General features: G+C 46.7%; 1 protein-coding gene across 3 annotated transcripts in view; it reads left to right on the top strand.

Annotated features, from left to right (window-relative positions):
• The window catches only part of COP1 (COP1 E3 ubiquitin ligase), a 171,340-nt gene that overhangs the window by 28,574 nt on the left and 120,191 nt on the right, over positions 1-22,575 (top strand). For all 3 annotated transcript variants that reach the window (XM_039348666.1, XM_039348656.1, XM_039348649.1), the window contains exons 5-6: positions 2,663-2,782; positions 16,971-17,039. In XM_039348666.1, coding sequence (XP_039204600.1) covers positions 2,663-2,782; positions 16,971-17,039 — 189 coding nt within the window. The remainder of the gene's footprint in view (positions 1-2,662; positions 2,783-16,970; positions 17,040-22,575) is intronic.

Below are 22,575 nucleotides of genomic sequence, written 5' to 3'. Positions count from 1 at the left end.
TACTTTCTGCCAGCCCCGGTGAATCCTTGGGCAAGCATCCCTTAATACGATCCTTCCTCAAGGGGGCTGCGAACATCAGACCGCCAACCGTGCACAGGTATCCATCGTGGGAACTACCACGAGTACTACAAGCTCTTACCAGAGCACCATTCGAACCACTCAAAACATATGACATTCGCTACCTGACCCATAAGGTAGCATTCTTAGTAGCTATCACGTCAGCTCGACGGATATCCGAGTTAGCTTCTCTCTCAACGAGGAAGGACCTGTGTCATTTTCATAGGGACAAGGTAGTTCTAAGAATAGACCATTCATTCATTCCAAAGGTCAACTCCTTTTTTCACAGATCACAGGAAATAGTCCTACCAGACTTCTGTCCAAACCCAGCTCATCCCCTGGAGCAACAATGGCACACCTTGGACGTACGAAGGGCACTAAGACATTACATTTCGCGCACAGTGGAATTCCGACGCTCGGAAGCGCTTTTCATATCCTTCCACCCCGCTACTAGGGGCCGGAAGGTCTCGTCCTCTACCATCGGTAGGTGGATTAGGGCATGCATCACTGGGGCATACCAGGCGGAGTCCTTGCAAGTCCCCAAGCATATCACGGCCCACTCCACAAGGAGTGCTGCCACCGCAGCAGCATGGGCCATGCAGGCTTCTATTGAAGAGGTATGCAGGGCAGCCACTTGGGCCTCGCCCTCTCCATTCATTCGCCATTACAAAATCGACAAGTACTCCTCTGCAGAAGCCTCCTTCGGTAGGAGGGTTCTCCAGCAGGTTCTAGACCAAAGTTACACACGGGACCAGTCTATTCCCCAACCCAAGGGACAATAGGCTTTGGTATGTCCCACTGCGTGGATTATCCATCTCCAGTGCTGGAGAAGGGGCGTTGACTTACCTGAACGCCTTTTCTCAGCACGGAGATGGATAATCCACACCCACCCTTATAGACTAGGATAATAGGGTATATTTAGTGGAGCCAAAACGTCTTACTGTCAGTCAATGGCTGCGCTCGTGTCAAGTCTAGAGAATCATGGTCCAGGACGGGCGTGGCAACATTGGCTGACTGATCTGATTGGCCAGGAATACAGTCTCAACCCACTGCGTGGATTATCTATCTCCGTGCTGAGAAAAGGCGTTCAGGTAAGTCAACGCCCCATCTGTGTAAGCAAAGTGTTATTTGGGATTTTCATTATATAGTGTAACTTTACTATTTAATATAATGTTTTTGATAGATTTATGAATATAGATTCAAAATGTTCTGTATTTTCCAGTGCAGTTTATAATTATCACAAGTTATGACAATGAGATAATGAAAGTTATGCTTTATAAGACTTAGGTAAGAATATCAGTGATATTAAAACTGATACTAAACTTCTAATTCACATAGCCAGGTCTTTTTTCTGTGAAGTTCAAATTCTCTACAGAACAAATAAGATTGCTTTAGTGGCAATCCAGAAGTCATGGACCATTCCAGTTCAGATCATTATATAATGCAACGGTCCATGCATTCAATTCCTAATTAAGCTTTGATACTCATAGAAAATATCTAGTGGTATATGTCTGATAAGTTACACACGGCATCATGGTGGCCAGTGTAACTGCAAACATCAGTCGTGATATACATGTATAAAAACAAAAACTCCCTAGCACAGGAGAGGGGTTTGTCATTGGAAATCACATGAAACTTCATACGTGGGGACATATCATAACACAGCATCTATATCTTCTTGAGAATTTAAGGGAAGGTGGTATGTACAGTATATGCCATTCTGATAGATTCTAAGGTTCTTCCAAGAAACATTTATTCATATACTTATTTAATTTGGCCACCTATTTCACCGTGACTAATATAAAAAATATGTAGGAGCCAAGAATAAATCACTCATAATAACTAAACTATAAAATGGGTCTGCACACTCTCGGAGTCCCAAGCCTTGGCAGAGAGCTAAATCTTTAAGGACGTACAAAAAAATCAGCAAGCTGGGGCCATTCTGAATATTATGAGATCATAGCTTTTAAGCACATCAGGTATTTTATTGAAATAGTTAATTCACAAATGTAAACATGTTAATAGTATTTGTTGAAATTCAGGTGATAAACGTAAGCAGATTCTAAATATAATTGCTAATGTTATTATGTTTTGACTGCTAACATTGTCTTTATACAAGAAATTGGTTTGACTGAAAGGTTTCACTTTCATATTAAAGTAAACATATATACCAGTGATGGCGAACCTTTTAGAGACTGAGTGCCCAAACTGCAACCAAAACCCCACTTATTTATTGGGTACCGGGTGGGCGTGGCCCACTAGGTGGGCATGGCCCACTGGGTAGGCATGGCCTACTGGCTGGCATGGGCGTGGTCTACTGGATGGGCATGGCCAGCTCGACATCACTCACATCAGGGTCACTAATGCGGGCCTGGACAGGACTGGAGCGGATTTGAGGGTCTCTGGTGGAGGGGGGGTGGGACTGGGGCGAGCGCTGGGACATGGTCCACTGGAGGAACCTTACTGAGCCTCAGACCAAGCATAAAGGATGATATGCTTCATTGGATTACTGTGACCTTTTTATGTTATTGTGTAATGTCTAAGCTATATTGACTTAAAGTCATGAAACATGTCTTGATCATTTGTTTGTTTTTTCCCCCTTTAGAATGGGCACAGGTGGCAAATATTTCAAGATTTTTTGGGAACAGAACAAGATAACCTTGATCTGGCCAATGTTAACTTAATGCTGGAACTTCTGGTGCAGAAGAAAAAACAACTGGAGGCAGTAAGCTTTTTTCTAGTCTCTCAGTACAGGGGTCCCCAACCTATGAGCCACAGCCCGGGACCAGGTCGCGGACTCTTGGCCAGTGAGCCACAGAAATGGCTGGTGGGTGTGCGCACGTGTGGCACGCATTTTCCCCCCACTTGTGCTAGCGCCCATGGCCCCATTTGCACATGGGCGTGACTGGGGATGCTAGCACAGGGGAGGTGTCTGCGGCCCGTTTGTGCATGCATGAATGGTGTGGCTAGCCCAAGTGGGTTGCGCAGCCGTTCGCACATGCGTATGTTGCATGCGCATCTTGCATGCATGAACAAGGCCACTAGTGCCGGGCCAGTGTACATGGCCCTGTGCGGGCGCGCACACACCAATTTTGAAGCTGCTCTCCTTCCGTCCGGTCCGTGAGCCCGAAAAGGCTGGAGACCTCTGTCTTAGTAGGTATATATTATGAAACAATATATTTCATTTAATGAAACTGATTCCCTTTTTTGCCAAAGTATGGTTGAATACCCAGTGGATGGTCCTACCAGCATCAGAATAAAATGCTTTACTTTTTTTAAAAAAAATGCATTATGGGGTTTTGATGGCTTTATGTGAGATCTTTTAAAGTAGCAGGGTTTTCTCTTGTCTAGTCCATCGTACAAGATTGTGACATGGCTGAGAAGTTAGCATTCCCTTCATTATTCAGTTTAAATGAAGGCATAATCTGTTAGGTTTCATAAAATATTTTAGACATCTAGAAAATGCATTATTTCACTAGGTTTCAGATGAAGATAAAAACATTTGAACAAAATAATTTCATGCGTATATTGTATTATCAACATCCTGAGCAGAAAAGCTCCATTATCTAGAGCAGTGGTTCTTAACCTTTTTGAACGAATTGCCCCCTTGAGCCAATGAGGAAGTTGTCATCGCCCCCTCCCCCAACATAATCTCTCAATCACAACGTAGGAAATAATTCTTCAGTTTATGCAAATGCTTTTTTTGTTTTCTTTAAAATTGTCATCAGGACATATGCAAATAATTTATTTCCAGTCTTTTTCCCATATCTCAACTGTGAAAAATTTTGGTGCAACCCGTCACTTTATTCCCAAACTTCGTGATACATGTATTTCATTATTATCTTATTTATTCAAGGCACTTAAATGTAATGACCATTGAAAACAAAATTCAATTGCAAGAAAGTGAAATGCCCGAAAAGAAAAACAGTAACATTTAATGATTGAATTACAAGTGAAATTTAAGATGGAAAAAGAAATACAAAAAGGGCATAAGAACAAACCGCAATGCAGGAACTAAGAATTTCAAGACGAAAACTCTGAAACTAAATTAAGATTCGAGGAAAGTATATATAGTCACACACACTGTAAAAAGGATTAAAAAGACACAAAGAAAATATAATATTGAACTGGAGTGCACGCTAAAAAAGTACAATACAAAGAGACACACAAAACAGCATGCGATGTTTTGAAAGAAGCACTACCCCCTCCATCACTGCCCATTCTGGCCAATGGTGCGCCACTGTATGGGTGGAGCAGGGGTAACCTTTATTATATATATATCTTCAGTGTTATCTTCATTTTAGATATCAAAATGGTCTCTCTTTCTCCCTCCCTCCCTCCCTCCCTCCCTCCCTCCCTCTTTCTGCACTTGGTCTACCAGTCCTCTTTCCCCATTCTGTGTGTGTGTGTGTGAGAGAGAGAGAGAGGGGGGGGGAGAGAAAGGCATTTGCACGTCCTCTCTCTTTCTCTCTCTCTTTCTCTCTCTCTTTTCTCTTTCCCCTCTCCCTCTCTCTTTCCTCTCCCTCCCCCTTTTTTCTCCAGGTGAGGAGAGAGAGGGGAAGAGAGAGAGGCACTTGCGCTTCCTCTCTCTCTTTCTCTTTTTCTCTTTTCCCTCTCCCTCTCTCTCTCTTTCCTCTCCCTCCCCCCTTGTTTCTCCAGGTGAGGAAGGGGGGGAGAGAGGCACTTGTGCTTCCTCTCTCTCTTTCCTCTCTTCCTCTCTCTCTTTTTCTCTTTCCCCTCTCCCTCTCTCTTTCCACTCCCTCCCTCCCCCTTCTTTCTCCAGGTGAGGAGAGAGAGAGAGAGAGAGAGAGAGAGGCAGAGGGCACCAAAGGGGCGGGGGGGGGGCAGGAGGCAGCAGAAGACCCTGTCCCCTCTGGAGGCACCCAGCTCTGCTGCCCGCCGGGCCTGCAGGGGCGCCCCAGCTCACAGTCACGTTGGTAAGCCATCCCATGTGCCGCTGGCGTCCCTGCGGAATGCCCTGCCCGTTGGCTGCATCGCCAAGCCTCCCTTCGCGCCGCCAGCGTCCCCAGGCTTAACTCGCAGGGCATCTGCAGAACACCCCCATCAGCTGCTGGAGGAGCTCGGGCCGCTTTGCAATGCACGATGCTCCCGGCCATCCGCGATCCACCAGCATCGCCCAGGGAGCGATGCCCCCGCCGGCTGCCACCCCAACCAGGACTGCCACCTGGGGGGCAACAGGAGGAAGAAGGGGAGGAGGAGGAGGGCAAGGAAGCCAGTGTCGGACCCCAGGAGGAGGCGCTCCCGCGGGCCTGGTTGGAAAATGCCTCCCCCTCCCTTTCTCTCCCCCCCATCTTCTACTCACCTCTCAAAACAGCCAGGACTCCGGCGCGCCTTCCCGGACAGCTGAGCCAACAGTCCCACGGCTGGGGATCGCAGAGGCAGCTCTCACTCAGGGCCGCGGCTTGCAGGAAGGCTGGCCCGCTAGGCTGAGGCTCTGGTGGCCTGCTCCCAGTGGGGATCTCAGGGATCCCCTGCGTGGTTCCCCGGCCACGTGCACCTGGGACGGGCCAGCCAGGGAAATGGACTTCCTGGCTGTGCTTGTCCCAGGAGGCGGGGCACCCAGGCACAGGGCCAACTAGGAGCCCTGTGAAGGGGCAAATCCGCATGAGAGAGAGAGAGAGAGAGAGAGAGAGAGAGAGAGAGAGAGAGAGAGAGAGAGAGAGAGAGAAGCACAAGTGCCTCTCTCTATCTCTCTCTCCAAATTGCAGAGGAGGCTCGGAGCCACAGGGGCAGGCTCAAAAATGTCCCCAAAACTTCTTGCTCCATCGCCCCCATATCGCCCCCTTTCCGTTCCTTCGCCCCCACGTCGCCCCTTTTGATTCCATCGTCCCCCTGAAAAATGATATCGACCAGGTTAAGAACCACTGATCTAGAGTTCTCCATAAATTGCTGAGGGCAGTCCCAGCTTTCCCATGCTGTCTGTGTTGTGGTGTTTTGTACTTTAGCAACTCCTGGAATAGATTCCTTCACAAAATCCAAATGAATTTTTATTTGTCTGCATACAGCTTCTATTTTCCCTTTTTGTTCCAGAGGTGAAAAAAATGGTGTGAAAAAAAATGCCATAAGTTTCATTGCAACATTTTGAGGGAATGGTATTCTCTCAAAATATATTGGCAGGTTCTGGCTAGTATAGTATATTATTTTTTGTTTGGTTTGGTGTTTTTCCTTATTGCATCAAGTTTTGGTAAGAATCAGTTAGTGCAGGGGTGTCAAACTCGCAAGGTCACATGACATGTTGCAACGTATCGCAATTTTTTCCATTACCGGCAATGGGGTGGCCGTGGTTTTGGCATGACACATCCGGCCCGTGTGCCGGCAGTTTGACACCCCTGAGTTAGGGGAATGTGAGCTTCATCACTAGTGTTTTGAATTCCTTAGAGCAGATTCTCCACAAACATGATTATTTCATAATACAAGATCTGAAACTATGATTTGAAGTGGACTTTAAGTTGTGGATAAATCATTTGTTTTCTCAATGTTACTACAGTTAGCAGTTTGAGATTCTCCAGTACAGGAGATGGAGAATCCACCAATGGGTTTTCTCTGTCTGCCTGTTCTTGAGACCAAGTAGCCAAACTTGACACGCCCCCTCTTGCTAGGAGACCCAGTCTTGACTTGGTCTCAAGCTCTTGAAGACGTGTCAGGTTTGGCTCTCAGGTTTTAGAGATCTACAATTCATTTAGCAGGTCAGAGATCCGTTGTTGAATTTTCCTTGCTTTAATTCTGGTATTTGTACTTCCCCTAATTAGTGACTCCATTCAAAAGAAAAATTTCCCCAAACATTTTCCCCCAGGAATGCTGGGATCAGCGCTGCCTCAGATCGGCTGATTTGAGGCTTGTGGTGTGGGGGGGGAGAATACTTCTCCGTTCATCTCCCCAGGGCTCCCCAGGAAAATTCCTTGCCAATTCCCCTGTAGGCTTTCCTGCGCAGTGCTCAGCATCGCAGCCACAATCACCCTCAGAGCTCACCTTCGTCCTCGACACCTCCGGAGGCCATTTCTAACAGCCCGAAAGTCGCGACCGCCATTTTGGATGGATGCCGACCTCAGGAGTAAAACGGAGGCTCCCTTTTACATTAAAAACAGTCTCTGTGGGCAGTTAAATTCTACCATTCTGGCAATCGAGGCAAGGGCACCAGGCATCAGCGTTCCCTTGCCGATCACAGAAAGATTCAATTAATTTGCCATGGCCACCATTTTGGATGCACCACGCGGCCAGCCCCGCAATCTATCATCAGCCGGATTGCTGGCTGAAGGCCTCAGGGTGCTACTGGGCCTTCCTCCAGGACTTCAGGCACTTCACACGACCTTGCCATCCCAGGGATTTTGGGCGGAGCCCATTGCGGACGCCATCTTGGGAGCATCGTGAGGCCCTCCATTAAGCCAACATATCAGGCCTTCTATTCTGACTGCAGGCTACAAGCCTTTCCACAAGGTTTTTCCTATATTCTAGCTACTTCTTAGCACATCTGAGAAACTATTCTAGCCCTGCCCATCGACTATCATCTAGGCCTCATTAACTGCACCATTAATTACAGCCCCAATAACTCACAGACTAGGCCCAAATTCTCAGGCCACCATCTTGATCGGAGCTTTTTGAATTCACATTGTCTCTGCCAGGCCTCCTTTTCAGGCCCTCTGCGCCCTTTATTGGGCCATCTGGTACACCTTGACTGGCCACCTAAGGCCTCCGGGCGGAGCCCATAGCGCAGGGGTAGGCAACCCAAAATACTCAAAGAGCCACTTGGACCCGTTTCCCACTGAAAACAAAACACAGGGAGCCGCAAAACCCTTTGAATATCTAAAATGAAGATAAGACTGCATATATCCATATATATATGGATATATGCAGTCTTATCTTCATTTTAGATGTCAAAAGGATCTCTCTCTCTCTCCCTTCCTCCCTCCCTCTCCCCCTCCCTCTTTCTGCCCTTGGTCTGCTAGTCTTCTTCCCCGTGTGTGTGTGTGTGTGTGTGTGTGTGTGTGTGTGTGTGTGTGTGAGAGAGAGAGAGAGAGAGAGAGAGAGAGAGAGAGGCACTTGCACTTCCCCCCCTTTCTCTCTTTCTTTCTTCTCTCCCTTTCTTTTCTCTCCCTCCCTTTCTCTTTCCTCTTCTCCCTTTCTCTTTCCTCTTTCTCCCTCTTTCCTCTTTCTATTTACTCTCTCCTCCTTTCCTCTCCCTCTCCCTTTCTATTTCCTTCCTCTCTTTCTCCCTTTCTTTCCTCTTTCCTTTCTTTCCTCTCTCTCTCCCTCTCTTTTTTTCCTTTCTCCCTCTTTTTCCCTTTCTATTTCTTTCCTCTCTCCCTCTCCCTCCCCTTATTTCATCTCCCTTTCCCTTTTCTTTCTCCCTCTTTCCTCTTTCCTTTCTCTTTCCTCTCTCTTTCTCCCTCTTTCTATTTCTTTCCTCTCTCCTCCTCTCCCTTTCTTTCATCTTCCTTTCTCTTTCTCCCTCTTTCTTTCCTCTCTCCCCTCCCTCTTTCTTTCCTCTCCCTTTCTTTTCTCTTTCTTTTCCTTTCTCCCTTTCTTTCCTGTATCCCTCTTTCTATTTCTTTCCTCTCTCTCACCCTCTCCCTCACCTTCTTTCATCTCCCTTTCTCTTTTCTCTTTCTCCCTCTTTCCTTTCCTCTTTCCTCTCTCCCCCCTCTCCTTTCCCTTTCTCTTTTCTTCCTTTCTTTCCTTTCTCCCTTTCTATTTCTTTCCTCTCTCCCCCCCTCTCCCTTTCTTTCATCTCCCTTTCTCTTTTCTCTTTCTCGCTTTCTTTCTTTCCTCTTTCCTTTCTTTCCTCTCTCTCCTCCCTCCCTCTTTCTCTTTCCTCTCTCCCTTTCCTCTTTCTTCTCCCTTTCTCTTTCCTCTTTCTCCCTCTTTCCTCTCTTTCCTCTCTCCCCCTTTCCTCTCCCTCTCTCTTTCTTTCGTTCCTTTCCTTCCTTCCTCTTTCTCCCTTTCTATCCTTTCTCTCCTCTTTCATTTTTCTTTCCTTTCCTCTCTTTCTCCCTTTCTCTTTCCTCTTTCCTTTCTTTCCTCTCTCCCCTCTCCCTTTTTCTCCTCTTTCCTTTCTCTCTTTCCTTTCTTTCCTCTTCCTTTCCTCCCTTTCTCCCTCTTTCTATTTCTTTCCTCTCTCTCCCCCTCTCCCTTTCTTTCATCTCCCTTTCTCTTTTCTCTTTCTTCCTCTTTCTCTTTCTTTCCTTTCTCCCTTTCCTCTTTCCTTTCTTTCCTCTTTCTCTTTCCTCTCTCTCCCCCTCTCCCTTCCTCTTTTCTCTCCCTCTTTCTTCTCTCCCTTTCTTTCGTCTACCTCCCTTTCTCTTTCCTCTTTCTTCTCCCTTTCTCTTTCCTCTCTTTCTCCCTCTTTCTCTTTCTTTCCTTTCTCTCCCCTCTCCCTCTCTCTTTCCTCTCCCTTTCTCTTTCTTCCTCTTTCTCTTTCTTTCCTCCCTCTTTCCTCTCTCCCTCTCGTTTTCTCTTCACCTCCCCCCCTTTACTAACAGAACCAGTTCACCTACCAAAACATTTAACTTCCTCCTTTAGAGATGGGCAATGTGGGTTCACCACATTCTGACAAAGAGAAATGCCAGCACCTCGCATCAATTCTGCTGCAGGGACAGCAAACGCTGTATGTTAGCAATATCTGGAGAGCTACAGTTCATCCGCACCCTCCTGAAAGGCTGTCCCATCTATTGCAATGTCACGCTTTGAAAGGCCCCTCCCCCTCCTCCACTTCAAGCCGACTGCACCCAGCAGGGAGCCTCAGTAGCCGGCGCGGAAGGGAGCAAGGGAGGAAAAGAGACAGACCATCTCCTCACAGCTCACTTCCAATCCCAAAGTGGTGAATCCTGCTTGGGATTTGGGACTGAGAGGGGGGAAATTCTGCCTCCTAAGCTGCAGGGACTTCCAACCACAGAGCTTACTTGGCTCTGTTCCCAGCCAGCGCCACGCGTGCGCAAAACAACAGCAACAAAATGCTGCGATTGAGACTTACCCGCCTCGGTAGCAAACCATTTGAAGCAAGCAGCCTCGTCCACAGAGAGAGGAGAGGAGAGAGTGAGGGCGGATGAGCTAAGTTTGTGGCAGGGATAACAAGGATTTGGGAGAAGCTAGCACGAAAGTTCCATGTCTTTTGACTTAGCTCGCCTTGTCCCCCACTGGTTCTTTGCCCGAACAAGTCACCCTCTCTCTCTTTCTCTTTCCTCTGCCCCCCCTCTCCAGATGAGGAGAGAGAGAGAGAGAGAAAGAAAGGCAGACGGTGCCAAAGGGACAGGGAGGGGAGGCCCGGGGACGGCCCAGGAAGTGATGCCCCCCCTGCTGCAGCCTGCCCAGCCCGGGGAGACATTTGGCCGGGTGAGTTGCCCAGGGACGGCACAGGAAGCAATGTCCCCCTCCCACCCAGCCTGGCCTGGGGAGACTCGTAGCCGACTCAGCGGCCCGGGGATGGCCCAGGGAGCGATGCCCCTGCCGCCGCCCCAGCCAGGACTGCCGCCCGGCCCAGGCAGACACGTGGCCGGCTTGGCGACCTGGGGACGGCCCAGGGAGCGATGCCCCCACCGCCGCCCCCCCCAGCCGGGACTGCTGCTCAGCCCGGACCAAGGAGATGCGTGGCCAGCTCAGCTGCCTGGGGACGGCCCAGGAAGCAATGCCCTCCTGCCACCGCCCCAGCCTGGACTGCTGCCCGGCCCGGCCTGGAAAGATGCATAGCCGGCTCAGTGGCCCGGGGACGGCCCAGGGAGAGATGCCGCCGCCGCCACCCCAGCCGGGACTTCCGCCCAGCACGGGCAGACAGGTGGCCGGCTTGTCGGCCCAGGAAGTGATGTCCCTGCCGCCCCAGCTAGGGACTGAAGCCTGGGGGGGGCAGCAGGAGGAAGAAGGGGGGAGGGGAGGAGGAGGCTCTGGAGCCGCAGGAGATGGCTCAAAGAGCCGCGTGCGGCTCCGGAGCCGCGGGTTGCCGACCCATGCCATAGCGGGTCCCAACCGTGCCTTCGGTCTTATAATAACTGTGACCTGAGCCCAGAGAGAATTATTACCCGGTCAGGTGGTCAGGGGAGCAGTCCTCATTACTTGCTCCAATTACCGCTTGCCTGCCAGAGCTCCCCCTCAGTTTTCCTGAGATAGCTCGACCCAGGATGGAGGACTCCACAGTGCCTCAACCCATGAGCACTGACTCCCCGTCCTCCAGTTATGGCCGGCACAAAACGTTCAAGCAGGAGGCAGCAGGCAAGCTCAAAAACAAGGCTAAGGCCACTCTCAAGAAGCTTTCCAGGTTGGCGGAGAAGCAAGCCAGCTGTAGGCAGCAGGCTCTGGAGAAGAAGTTCTCCAGAGCACAGAGACTGGCAGGATCAGAGACAGATCAATTGGTGGCCCCTGAATTCGACCTTCCTTTAGGCCCTTCATCCTCTGCTCAGGGCGTGTGGTCCTTGGCAGAAACCTCCGCCACACATTGCCCCCCTTCAATGCCAATTCAGCACACAGCAACTAATATTCCAACCCTACTCTCAGGTTCGGTGCCTGAGGCCACATTCACCCTGACAGTTGCCGGACTCGGGACCAGACCTCGGAGACATTTTCTCCGATGGCCGCCTGGAGGCCCTGTTGTCCAAGGTGGTGAACCGTGCACTGGCAGAAAGGTCCTACCAACTGCCTGGGCAGGGGATTCCCACATCAGCTATTCTACCTTACATTCTTCCAGCGGAGATGCCTATGTATCAGGAGCCCACGTTTCCCGCACATTCATCAGTTAGCGGATACTCATCTCCGCAGGGTGGTGACCTGCCGGATTTCAACCTGTGAGAGGAGGAGGAACCTCCCCCAGGACCATCTCCATCGGGTGGCCTGTTTAATCCAGTTCTGTTTCTCTCTTTGCTCTGCAAGGCCACCACAACGGTGAACATAGTGTCCGATCAGTTGCCTCAGCCATAGGCCTCATCGGATTCCAGTCCTAATCCGATATTCTTTGAAACAGTGACAGCCCAGCACCATGTTCCCTGTCCTTCTGTTTTTCTTAAAGGGATCAAGAAGCAGTGGGTCTCTCCTTCTTCCTTTCCTTCTGTAGGTGGGACAGACAAAAAGATGTTTAACACTTCTACAGACCTAACTGAGGCCCTGGAGATCCCCAAGGTAGACGAAGCCTGGACCCCTCTGGTGTCCCAAACTGCAGTCTCTGGGGACATGGCGGAGGCTCTTAAAGTAGAGGAAAGGAAATGGGACTTAGCCTTTCGAAAGACCCATCAATCAGCTGCATGGGCAATTAAAACGGTCACTTGTGTATCCTTTTTTGTCCAAACCACCCTTTTATGGCTTCGCCAACTCCAGGCCAGAATCCCTTCCAAGGACATTCGGACCCACCAGGACCTAAGCAAAATGGTTGCGGCGACGGAGTACGCTGCAGATGCGACTCTGCAGTCAGTAAACTGCTTCTAGGTCTCTAGCCTCCAACATCACAGCCAGAAGGATGCTTTGGCTAAAACACTGGCAGGCCGATGCCAAGGCTAAATGGCGCCTCGCAACTGCCCCTTACCTGGGCAACAATCTCTTTGGGGAAGCCCTGGTTCCATACCTTGTGGAAAACAAGGACAAGCGGAAGGTCATGGCTCATCTTACCAAATGGCCCGACAAGCGTGCCACTCTATTTCCGCAGGCAGTCCTTTCAGCCAGTGGCAGGCTCAGCAGCCACCCAGCCCTCCACGCCCAGGCAGGACAGGCCATATGACCGTCTGTATGACAGATCAGGATTTTGACCCAGGCAGCAGAACCAGAACAAGTGACCATTTCAAGGGGCAGGGAGCCCCTACAGGAGGTCCAAGTGACTCTCATACCACACTTCTCATAGAGGGAAGACTTACCCACTTTTTCCATCAGTGGGAACTCACAACCACGGATGCCTGGGTCCTACAAACAATCCAGTTTGGCCTGTCTCTAGAATTTCTGACCAGTCCCCCGGGTCGCTTCATCACCTGTTCCACTTCATGGGATCCAATAAAACGGGGGCTTACGCAGGAGGCCATTCAACATCTATTAGATATTCAGGCCATAGAACCAGTACGCCAGATCAGAAGGGAGGGGGATTCTACTCCATCCTCTTCGTAGTTCCCAAGACCTCGGGGGATGGAGAGCAATTCTGGACCTCAAGGGTCTGAATCATTACATCACATACAAAAAAATTCAAAATGTAATCACTCCAGTCCATCCTGGGAGGCATCAGACAGGGAGACTTCCTGGCATCAGTAGACCTCACGGAAGCGTATCTCCACATCCCCATCCTTCCAGATCACCGGCGGTTCCTCAAGTTCTGTTACAGGGGTCACCATTTTCAATACAAGGCCCTCCCATTTGGCCTCTCCTCGGCGCCCAGGGTGTTCACCAAGATCCTGGCTGTGCTGGCTGTCCATCTACGGAAGGTACCGGTATGCATCCAGTGCTACCTGGATGACATCTTGATCCAAGCGTCCTCCTTCCGGGCAGCCCAGTCGGACCTGGAGTCAACTATTCAGGTCTTCCAGCAGCACGGGTTCTCGGTGAATTTCCAAAAAAGCCAGACGGTTCCCTTATCCAGGCTTCTGCACCTGGGAGCCATCATAGATACCACAAACTGTATGGTCTATCTTTCCCAGGAGCAGTTGGTCAGCATCAGGGACCTAGCTCGCCGAGTATACAAAGACCGCACCGTTCCACTAGTCTTACTCTCCCAACTTCTAGGGAAAATGGTCACCTGCATAGCCATAGTTCCCTGCGCCAGACTCCACTTGCGGGAGCTCCAATAGTTCCTCCTACTGTTCCAGCGGTTGAACGCCAGCACATCCAACCGGCAAGTGAGGCTCCCGGTCCACACCCTGAGGTCTCTTTGCTGGTGGTTCTCATAAGCGGTAACCAAAGGGTCACCTTTCAAGGAGCCAGACCACGTCACCATCATGACAGACACCAGCCTATTCTACAGTCTCAGTTTGCGCAGGCCGTTGGTCCTGCGCAGACTTGAGACACAACATCAATTGGCTGGAACTCAGGGCCATTCACTTAGCTCTTCGCCAATTCTGCCACCGGATCAGGGGCCGTCATGTATTGATCCTCACGGACAACGTGGCATCCAAGGCCCACGTGAACCGACGGGGAACCAGGTCCAAGTCCCTTATGTCCGAGGCCTGGTTGCTGGGATCCTGGGCAGAGTCCAACCTGGCCTCCCTCAGGGCCAAACATATCTCGGGGATCAAGTACCAGCAGGCAGACTTTCTGCATCGCTTTACGATAGACCCCTCAGAATGGGGACTACATCCGGATATTTTTTCCGAGATATCCCAAAGGTTCGGCCTTCTGGTCCTAGACCTGTTTGTGTCGTCGAGCAATGCCCGACTCCCCAAGTACTTCTCCCATTATTACTTCCCAGGGGCGGAGGGGACGGACGCCCTGCGGTCTCCATGGCCAAAAGGTCTACTTTATGCCTTCCCTCCCCTCCTGCTCATTCCGACGACCATCCGCAAACTGCTCCAGGAGCAGGCGGAAGTGATCCTCGTGGCCCCGTACTGGCCACAGAGACCCTGGTTTGCCGACCTAATGAATCTGTCCCATTCTCCTCCATGGAAGATTCCCCCGCATTGCGTATCCTTACACCAGGGGGTCCTCTAACATCCGGACCCTCAGTGGTTACAGTTAGCGGCCTGGTGCTTGAGCGCAGCATCACGACTCAAGAGTTGTTCTCACCACAGGCAGTCACCATGATCCAGGCCTCTTGTAGGCCGGCGACCAATCGCATTTATGATTCCACCTGGAAGAATTTTTGCCATTGGTGGAGAAGGTGGAAACTGGATGTTTTCAAACTAACTGTTCCTCAGATTGTAGATTACCTTCTCGACGGTCTGGACAAAGGCCTGGCCCCTGCGACCATTCGTAGGCAGGTGGCTGCCTTATTGATGTTGCTCACTTGAGCGGATTCGGTTTCCCTAGTTCACCATCCTAGGATACACGCATTCATCAAGGGCACATGTAACACTACGCCTTCCGTGATACACAGGTATCCCTCTTGGGAGCTGCCTCGAGTGCTTCGCACACTCACTAAACCGCCCTTTGAGCCCATTGCTAATACACCATTGCGGGCCTTGTCTCATAAGGTCGCATTCTTAATCACCATCACGTCAGCCAGGCGTATCTCCGAGCTGGCTGCTCTCTCAGTCAGGAATGATCTTTGCATCTTCCAACGAGACTGGGTAGTCCTTCGGTTGGATCCCACCTTCGTGCCCAAGGTCAACTCACTCTTCCATCGAGCACAGGAAGTCATTTTGCCTTATTTTTATCCTAATCCTTCCCATGACTTGGAGTGGCAGTGGCACACACTGGACGTACGCAGGGCCCTGCGGCGTTACATCAAGCACACGGCAGCCTTTCGCAGATCTGAGGCCCTCTTTATTTCCTTCCACCCGGCTTCCCTGGGACAGAAGGTGTCCGCTGCCACTATAGGCAGGTGGATCAGGGCTTGTATCACAGAGACGTACCAGTCTTCTTCTCTGCTGGCTCCAAGTCATATCACAGCCTATTCCACTCGCAGTGCTGCGATATCTGCGGCATGGGCTACTCAGGCATCCATCGAGGAGATTTGCAGGGCTGCAACATGGTCTTCGCCCTCCCCATTTGTACACCATTATAGGATTGACTGCTTCGCTTCTGCGGACACCTCTTTGGTCGGAGGGTCCTCCAGCAGGTGGCTTCCGGGGACGTTGATCCGGCCTTATCTGTTTCCCACCCATTGGGACAGTGAGGCTTTGGTATGTCCCATTGGTGGATTTTCCATCTCCTGTACTGGAGAAAGGGTGTTGTCTTACCTGAACGCCTTTTCTCAGTACGGATATGGAGAATCCACACCCACCCTAAGGTCAGTTAGGCTGTTATTAGGGGTAAGAGAGCCAACACCTCGTCCTAGCATCAGCCACTTTTGCCCTCGTCAAGACTGGATCTCCTAGTAAGAGGGGGCGTGTCAAGTTTGGCTACTTGGTCTCAAGAGCAGGCAGACAGAGAAAACCCATTGGTGGATTCTCCATCTCCGTACTGAGAAAAGGCGTTCAGGTAATACAACGCCCTTCTAATATATATGACACCAGACCCACACTCACGAAAGCCACACAGGATGTCACCACCACACGTCCACGCAAAAAGCAAATCCAAACCCACACCGATGATGAGGCACGACCACAAACCAGAAGCCAGACCACAGCTGCATCATTAGCCACTTTAAACCCCTCCAATCCATACATGAAGCAAACTGACACCCACCATGAAGATGGGGCACGGCCACGGATGCGAAGCCAAGCAATGGCAATGCTCACCATCTCACATCCCCCTGCAACTCAGATTAACCTGAGCACAACAAAGCCCCCACCCAAACCCAACACTCCCCCAACCAATCAGAGCACAGCCAACCCCCCATCCAATCAGAGCACAGCCAAGCTCCTAACCAATCAGAACACACCTCCATCCAATCAGAACACAGCCAAGCTCTCATCCAATCAGTTCATACCCGCACTGGCAGTTAAAAGGAAGAAACAGCTACGAACACACATTGCTCCTAGAAGCACGAAGCCGAAAGCACCAGCCTGAAGATGACGAATGAGACTTCGTCGAAACATCGCCATGACACTTCCAATTTGACGCGGGAGAAAACCCGAATAACCGAAGACCTACATATATTTTTAAACTGTTATGTAAATTATGCACATACTCCCCCTTCTCATTTAGCCCTTTGCTCTGATGATGTTAACAGGTTGTTAACGAAAGCCCAGCAATTAATAAAAAAAGCCTTTTATCTTACATCCCAGAGCTCTTTATTTTTATCTGATTGACTTTAAATATATATATCTGTATTTAAATATTGTGCATAGAACGCCAGTGTCTTAAATGCCTCTTCCCCTGTTTAATACAACTTTTTGTTACAGGAGTCCCATGCTGCCCAGCTACAGATTTTGATGGAATTCCTGAAGGTTGCCAGGAGAAATAAGAGAGAGGTAACATGGCCTACTTTGATTTACTATTATTAAAAACGTCTTTCCATTACTCTCTTAAATAATACATGTTGGGTTATTACTTTTTAAAAAGTGTGGGTAGTGGATTGTTTTGCTTTACTTTTCATACCTTTGAGGTATAAATTGCAAGTTTTATCTATTTGTATAAATGCCAAAAGAGAACCAATGTGGAAAGGCCAGTATGAATATTTGACCTTTTTCAAACTTAACAATTGAACATGACTCAAGGAAATAGCTGTACATGGATTTATAACACATACTGTTACAGATTCCTTCTTTATATTTTCTATATTGGAATTACATGTGAGTATCATAGCCTTACATTTAAACAAAATCATTTGTATTCTTAAATGCATACAGAGCATTGAAAGTTTTGAAGTTATTTTTAAAATGTCCCTAAGACTTTGCTGCTTGGAAAAATTACGTGTAATCTCATGAGATAACTTTCCAACATTGTCCCATCAGAGATTTGTCCCATTGAAGATTTAGAGTAGAATAAACTCTTGTGATTCTAATATAAAATGGGGGTTAAACATAGTGTTCACCTTGATATTTTTACATTTATATTTTAGTACTATAATTTGAGCTCATAATAATTGCCATGAGGGGCTGCTTGGAATTTTTAAAAGAATAAATAAAAAGGAGTTGATATTTGGTATATTTCAAACAAGAGGCAAGCAAATTGTGCTTCTATATTATGTAAATCTTCTCAAGCATTTATATTGGTGATTCTGAAATAAATATAAATTAAGTACAGCTTACATTTCCTTACCAACATTTCTGCAAATACCTTTAATGTTTGCTGTATAACGTCATCTTACTATATAACGCAATATATACATATAGAAGTACACATCTTATGTATCTTATATATGATCTTACTGTTTTTTTAAAAATGGCTAATCAGTGGCTCAATTTAAACATATCTAAGCAAGTATGGTAATGCATGTTGCCCTATGAATCTTGCTGGATTGCTCTTGTTGAATAAACCAGTAAGTATGTATGATTTTGTTTGAAATTATGTTCAGTATAAGATCCCTGGTTGATTATTTTCCTCACAAACCACAAATTTGGGCCATATGCAGTTTTTTAGTTTACTGTTCTGGAATTCAGGTTCAGACATAATGTTAAAGAAATCTTATTGGCTTCTTTGGAAAATAGGAGTAGCTAAGATAAAAAAAGAATGATTACACTTGTATCCACACTTGACTATATTTAAGAAATCTCTCATTGAAATAAATGGACAGAATAGAATAGAATAGAATAGAATAGAATAGAATAGAATAGAATATGGAAGGGACCTTGGAGGTTTTCCAATCCAGCTCTCTGCTCAAGCAATAGACTCTATACCATTTCAGATAAGTGGCTGTGCAGTCTCTTCTTAAAAACTTCCACGATAAAGCTCCCACAATCACTGAAGGCAAGCTGTTCCACTGGTTAATTGTTCTCACTGTCAGGAAGTTTCTCCTTAATTCCAGGTTGCCTCGCTCCTTGGTTAGTTTCCATCCATTGTTTCTCATCCTCCCCTCTGGTGCTTTGGAGAATAAGTTCACCCCCTTTTTGTGGCAGCCCCTCAAATATTGGAATACTGCTATCATGTCACCCTTAGTAATAACAACAATAACAATAATAAAAAAAAAGTTGGAAGTGATCTTGGAGATCATCTAGTCCAAACCCCCTGCCCAGGCAGGAAACCATTTCAGACAAATGGTTATCCAGTCTCTTCTTAAAAACTTCCAGTGTTGGCGCATTCACCGCTTCTGGAGGCAGGTTGTTCCACTGGTTAATTGTTCTAACTGTCAGGAAATTTCTCCTTAGTTCTAGGTTGCTTCTCTCCTTGATTAGTTTCCATCCATTGCTTCTTGTCCTGCCCTCAGGTGCTTTGGAGAATAGCTTGATTCCCACTTTTTTGTGGCAACCCCTACAATATTGGAACACTGCTATCATGTCACCCCTAGTCCTTCTCTTCATTAAATTAGACATACCCAATTCCAACAACCGTTCCTTATATGTTTTAGTCTCCAGTCCCCTAATCATCTTTGTTGCTCTTCTCTGTACTCTCAACATCTTTTTTACATTGTGGTGACCAAGTGTGGCCTTACCAAGGCATTGTGAAGTAGTATTAACACTTCACATGACCTTGATTTTATCCCTCTGTTAATGCAGCCTAGCACTGTGTTGGCTTTTTTGGCAGCTGCAGCACACTGCTGGCTCATATTTAAGTGATTGTCCACTAGGTCTATGAGATCCCTCTCACAGTTACTGTTTTTGAGCAAGATCTTGCCTAATCTGTACTTATACCTTTGGTTTTTTTCTGCCTAAATGTAAAACTTTGCTTTTCTCGGCATTAAAATTCATGTTGTTGGATAGGACCCATTGTTCAAGTCTGTCAAGATCTTTTTGGATCCTGAGCTTGTCTTCTGAGGTGTTGGCTATACCTGCCAGCTTAGTGTCATCTGCAAATTTGATGAATTCCCCTTCTATTCCCTCATCCAAGTCATTTATGAAGATATTGAAGAGTACTGGGACTAAGATGGAACCTTGTGGTACCTCACTGCTTACTTCCCTCCATGTAGATGTAATAGCATTAAGGACTACTCGTTGAGTACAGTTTGTTAGCTACAAATCCATCTGGTGGTGATGTTGTCTATTCCACCCTTTTCTAGGCATAATTAGGCATGATTATACTGTCATTAGGTCTATTCTAAGGAAGAACAGTTATACTTACAAATATATTTTGTGCAGTATTACATGTAGAGCAGCAAACTGTTCATAATGGTAGATTTTAAATTTACAGTTGTATATTCTAAAGTACAGAGAAGTTAATCCTAGATTATAGTTGCCTTGTGCATTATACTTTATATTAAGTAATAATTTCCAATTCTCCTGCTTGCCAATTCAGTCTATCTCTTATTGTTTATATTTCAGAATCCGATTGTTAGGCTCTGACTTAGAACTCTGTAATGCAAGTTATTAGAGATATAGATTGCTTTTAAGAAAACTAATTAAACCATAAACTAGTCTATTGTGGTTGCATATTAGAAATAAATTATTTTATCATCACATTAACCTGATATAACTGGGAGTAATGTTTGCATTACAGCAAAATGCTTTAATCTATTCCCCCCTTTACCAAGCCATTCTTTAATTTTAGCTTATGTTAATGAATTTGGCTAGATAACACCCCCTGCCACACACACATATACCATCTCTTTGCTGAAAGAATTATAGGACACTACAGAGAGATGATAAAAGCAATGAAGAATTCAACTGCATCGTAGATTTGAACATCCATATATATATTTAAATCCAAACTGATAAAATAGTGTGCATTTCTTTTTTTGGATTTGTGATGCTTAAAATATAAGTTCGTCAGATATTTAAATAAATAGTCATATATTTTTCTACCTCTGAGTTTTCAGCAGCTGTTATTACATTCTTCCAAACATAGCAATAAATATTAGATTCTACTTTAAAAATAGAGAATGAGGAATCTAAATTCTTGAGAAGCAATTTAAAGATGTAGAGAATTATGTGAAATCTCTTTAGCAGGAATCACACTGAGGTGATAATTCATCTGATCAATAGCTAGTTGTTTTTTCTTGTTTACTAGGCAATATGCTAATTGTGAATCATTGAAATTATGATATTACAGAGTTCTGACTCAGCATATTTTTTTCAAAGGTATTGGGGCACATTAACCCTATCATCTTTGCTAATTCTAAAGTATCAGCATACTGTATGTATTGCTAGACAAACACAATTTCAGTTGAGTTCAGTTATCTTACTAAATGTCCTAAAATAAATGAGTATTCAAGTGTCTTAGCACCAGTTGTTGCTAGAATCAGTGACTTCCTATTACTTGAAGTATAGTTTTTTAAAATGACTTTTAAGAAAGGCAAAATATGTTTAACATTGGCCATATTTGTACTGCTGAAGAGGAAATATTTTTATATACACAATAAAGCAATAAAAGATGATAATATGAAATGCCTTCACACAATCATTCAAGGAACCCTCTTTGCTGACAAGCTGAACAAATTCTTAAAAGCTGGTAGGCTTCTCAACCTAATTATCAGCCTGAAAAAGACTGAAGTACTTCACTAACCCATGCCAAATACCAAGCTCATAAAATCCAAAATCACTGTTGACAACACCCAGTTGACAAATGTAAACAGGTTCAAATACTTGGGAAGCATCATCTTGAGTGATGGATCTTTGGAAAAGGGCACTGAGTGGTTGTGTACTAGAGTGCTCAATCAACAAATTCTACAGAGCTGTGGTTATCCCTTCTATATGGATTATGTCCTGGACTCTGTACTGAAGGCACATCAAACAACAAGAGAAATTTTAGATGCATGCTCTCCACTCTTGGCATTCAATTGCAAAATCACATGTCCAATTTGGAGGGTCTTGGATTGTGCAGAGTCCACCAGCATTGGATCCCTGGTTATCAGAGCTCAGATGAGATGGGTGGGACAGATAATCAGAACAGATGTACCTCATCAGTTGCTCTACAGTATATTGAAGTCTGGGAAGAGACCTTGAGATCAACCACACAAGCGCTACAAAGACTCTGTGAAAGAAACCCTATACAAGGAATGCTGTGGACATAATTTACCTGGACTTCAGTAAGGCATTTGATAAAGTAGATCACAACCTACTACTTGACAAGATAGAAAAATGTGGGGTAGACAGCATCACCACCAGATGGATCTGTAGCTGGCTGACCGGCCATACTCAGCGTGTGGTCCTCAATGGAACCGCATCTACATGGAGGGAAGTGTGTAGTGGGGTGCCCCAGGGCTCTGTTCTGGGACCAGTGCTCTTCAACATCTATATCAACGATTTGGACGAGGGGATAGATGGGGAACTCATCAAATTTGCAGACGACACCAAGTTGGCAGGAATAGCCAACACTCCAGAAGACAGGCTAAAGATACAGAAGGATCTGGACAGACTTGAACACTGGACACCATCTAACAAAATGAAATTCAATGGTGAAAAAAGCAAGGTTCTACATTTAGGTAAGAAAAACCAAATGCACAGGTATAGTATAAGGGGTACCTTGCTCAATAGCAGTAACTGTGAGAGGGACCTCGGAGTCCTAGTGGACAATCACCTAAATATGAGCCAGCAGTGTGCTGCAGCTGCCAAAAAGGCCAACACAGTCCTAGGCTGCATTAACAGAGGGATAGAATCAAGATCACGTGAAGTGTTAATACTACTTTACAATGGCTTGGTAAGGCCACACTTGGAATACTGCATCCAGTTTTGGTCACTGTGATGCAAAAAAGATGTTGAGACTCTAGAAAAAGTACAGAGAAAAGCAATAAAGATGATTAGGGGACTGGAGGCTAAAGCATATAAGGAATGGCTGCTGGAATTGGGGATGTCTAGTTTAGTGAAGAGAAGGACGAGGAGGGACATGACAGCAGTGTTCCAATATCTCAGGGGCTGCTACAAAGAAGAGAGAGTCAAGTTATTTTCCAAGGACAAGAAGCAATGGGTGGAAACT

This window comes from Crotalus tigris, unplaced genomic scaffold (genome assembly GCF_016545835.1).
Source record: "Crotalus tigris isolate CLP2741 ecotype Arizona unplaced genomic scaffold, ASM1654583v1 scf7180000017560.2302168, whole genome shotgun sequence".
NCBI classification, from domain to species: domain Eukaryota; kingdom Metazoa; phylum Chordata; class Lepidosauria; order Squamata; family Viperidae; genus Crotalus; species Crotalus tigris.
Note: the sequence above shows the minus strand (reverse complement) of the source record. Positions and strands in the feature narration are given on the sequence as shown.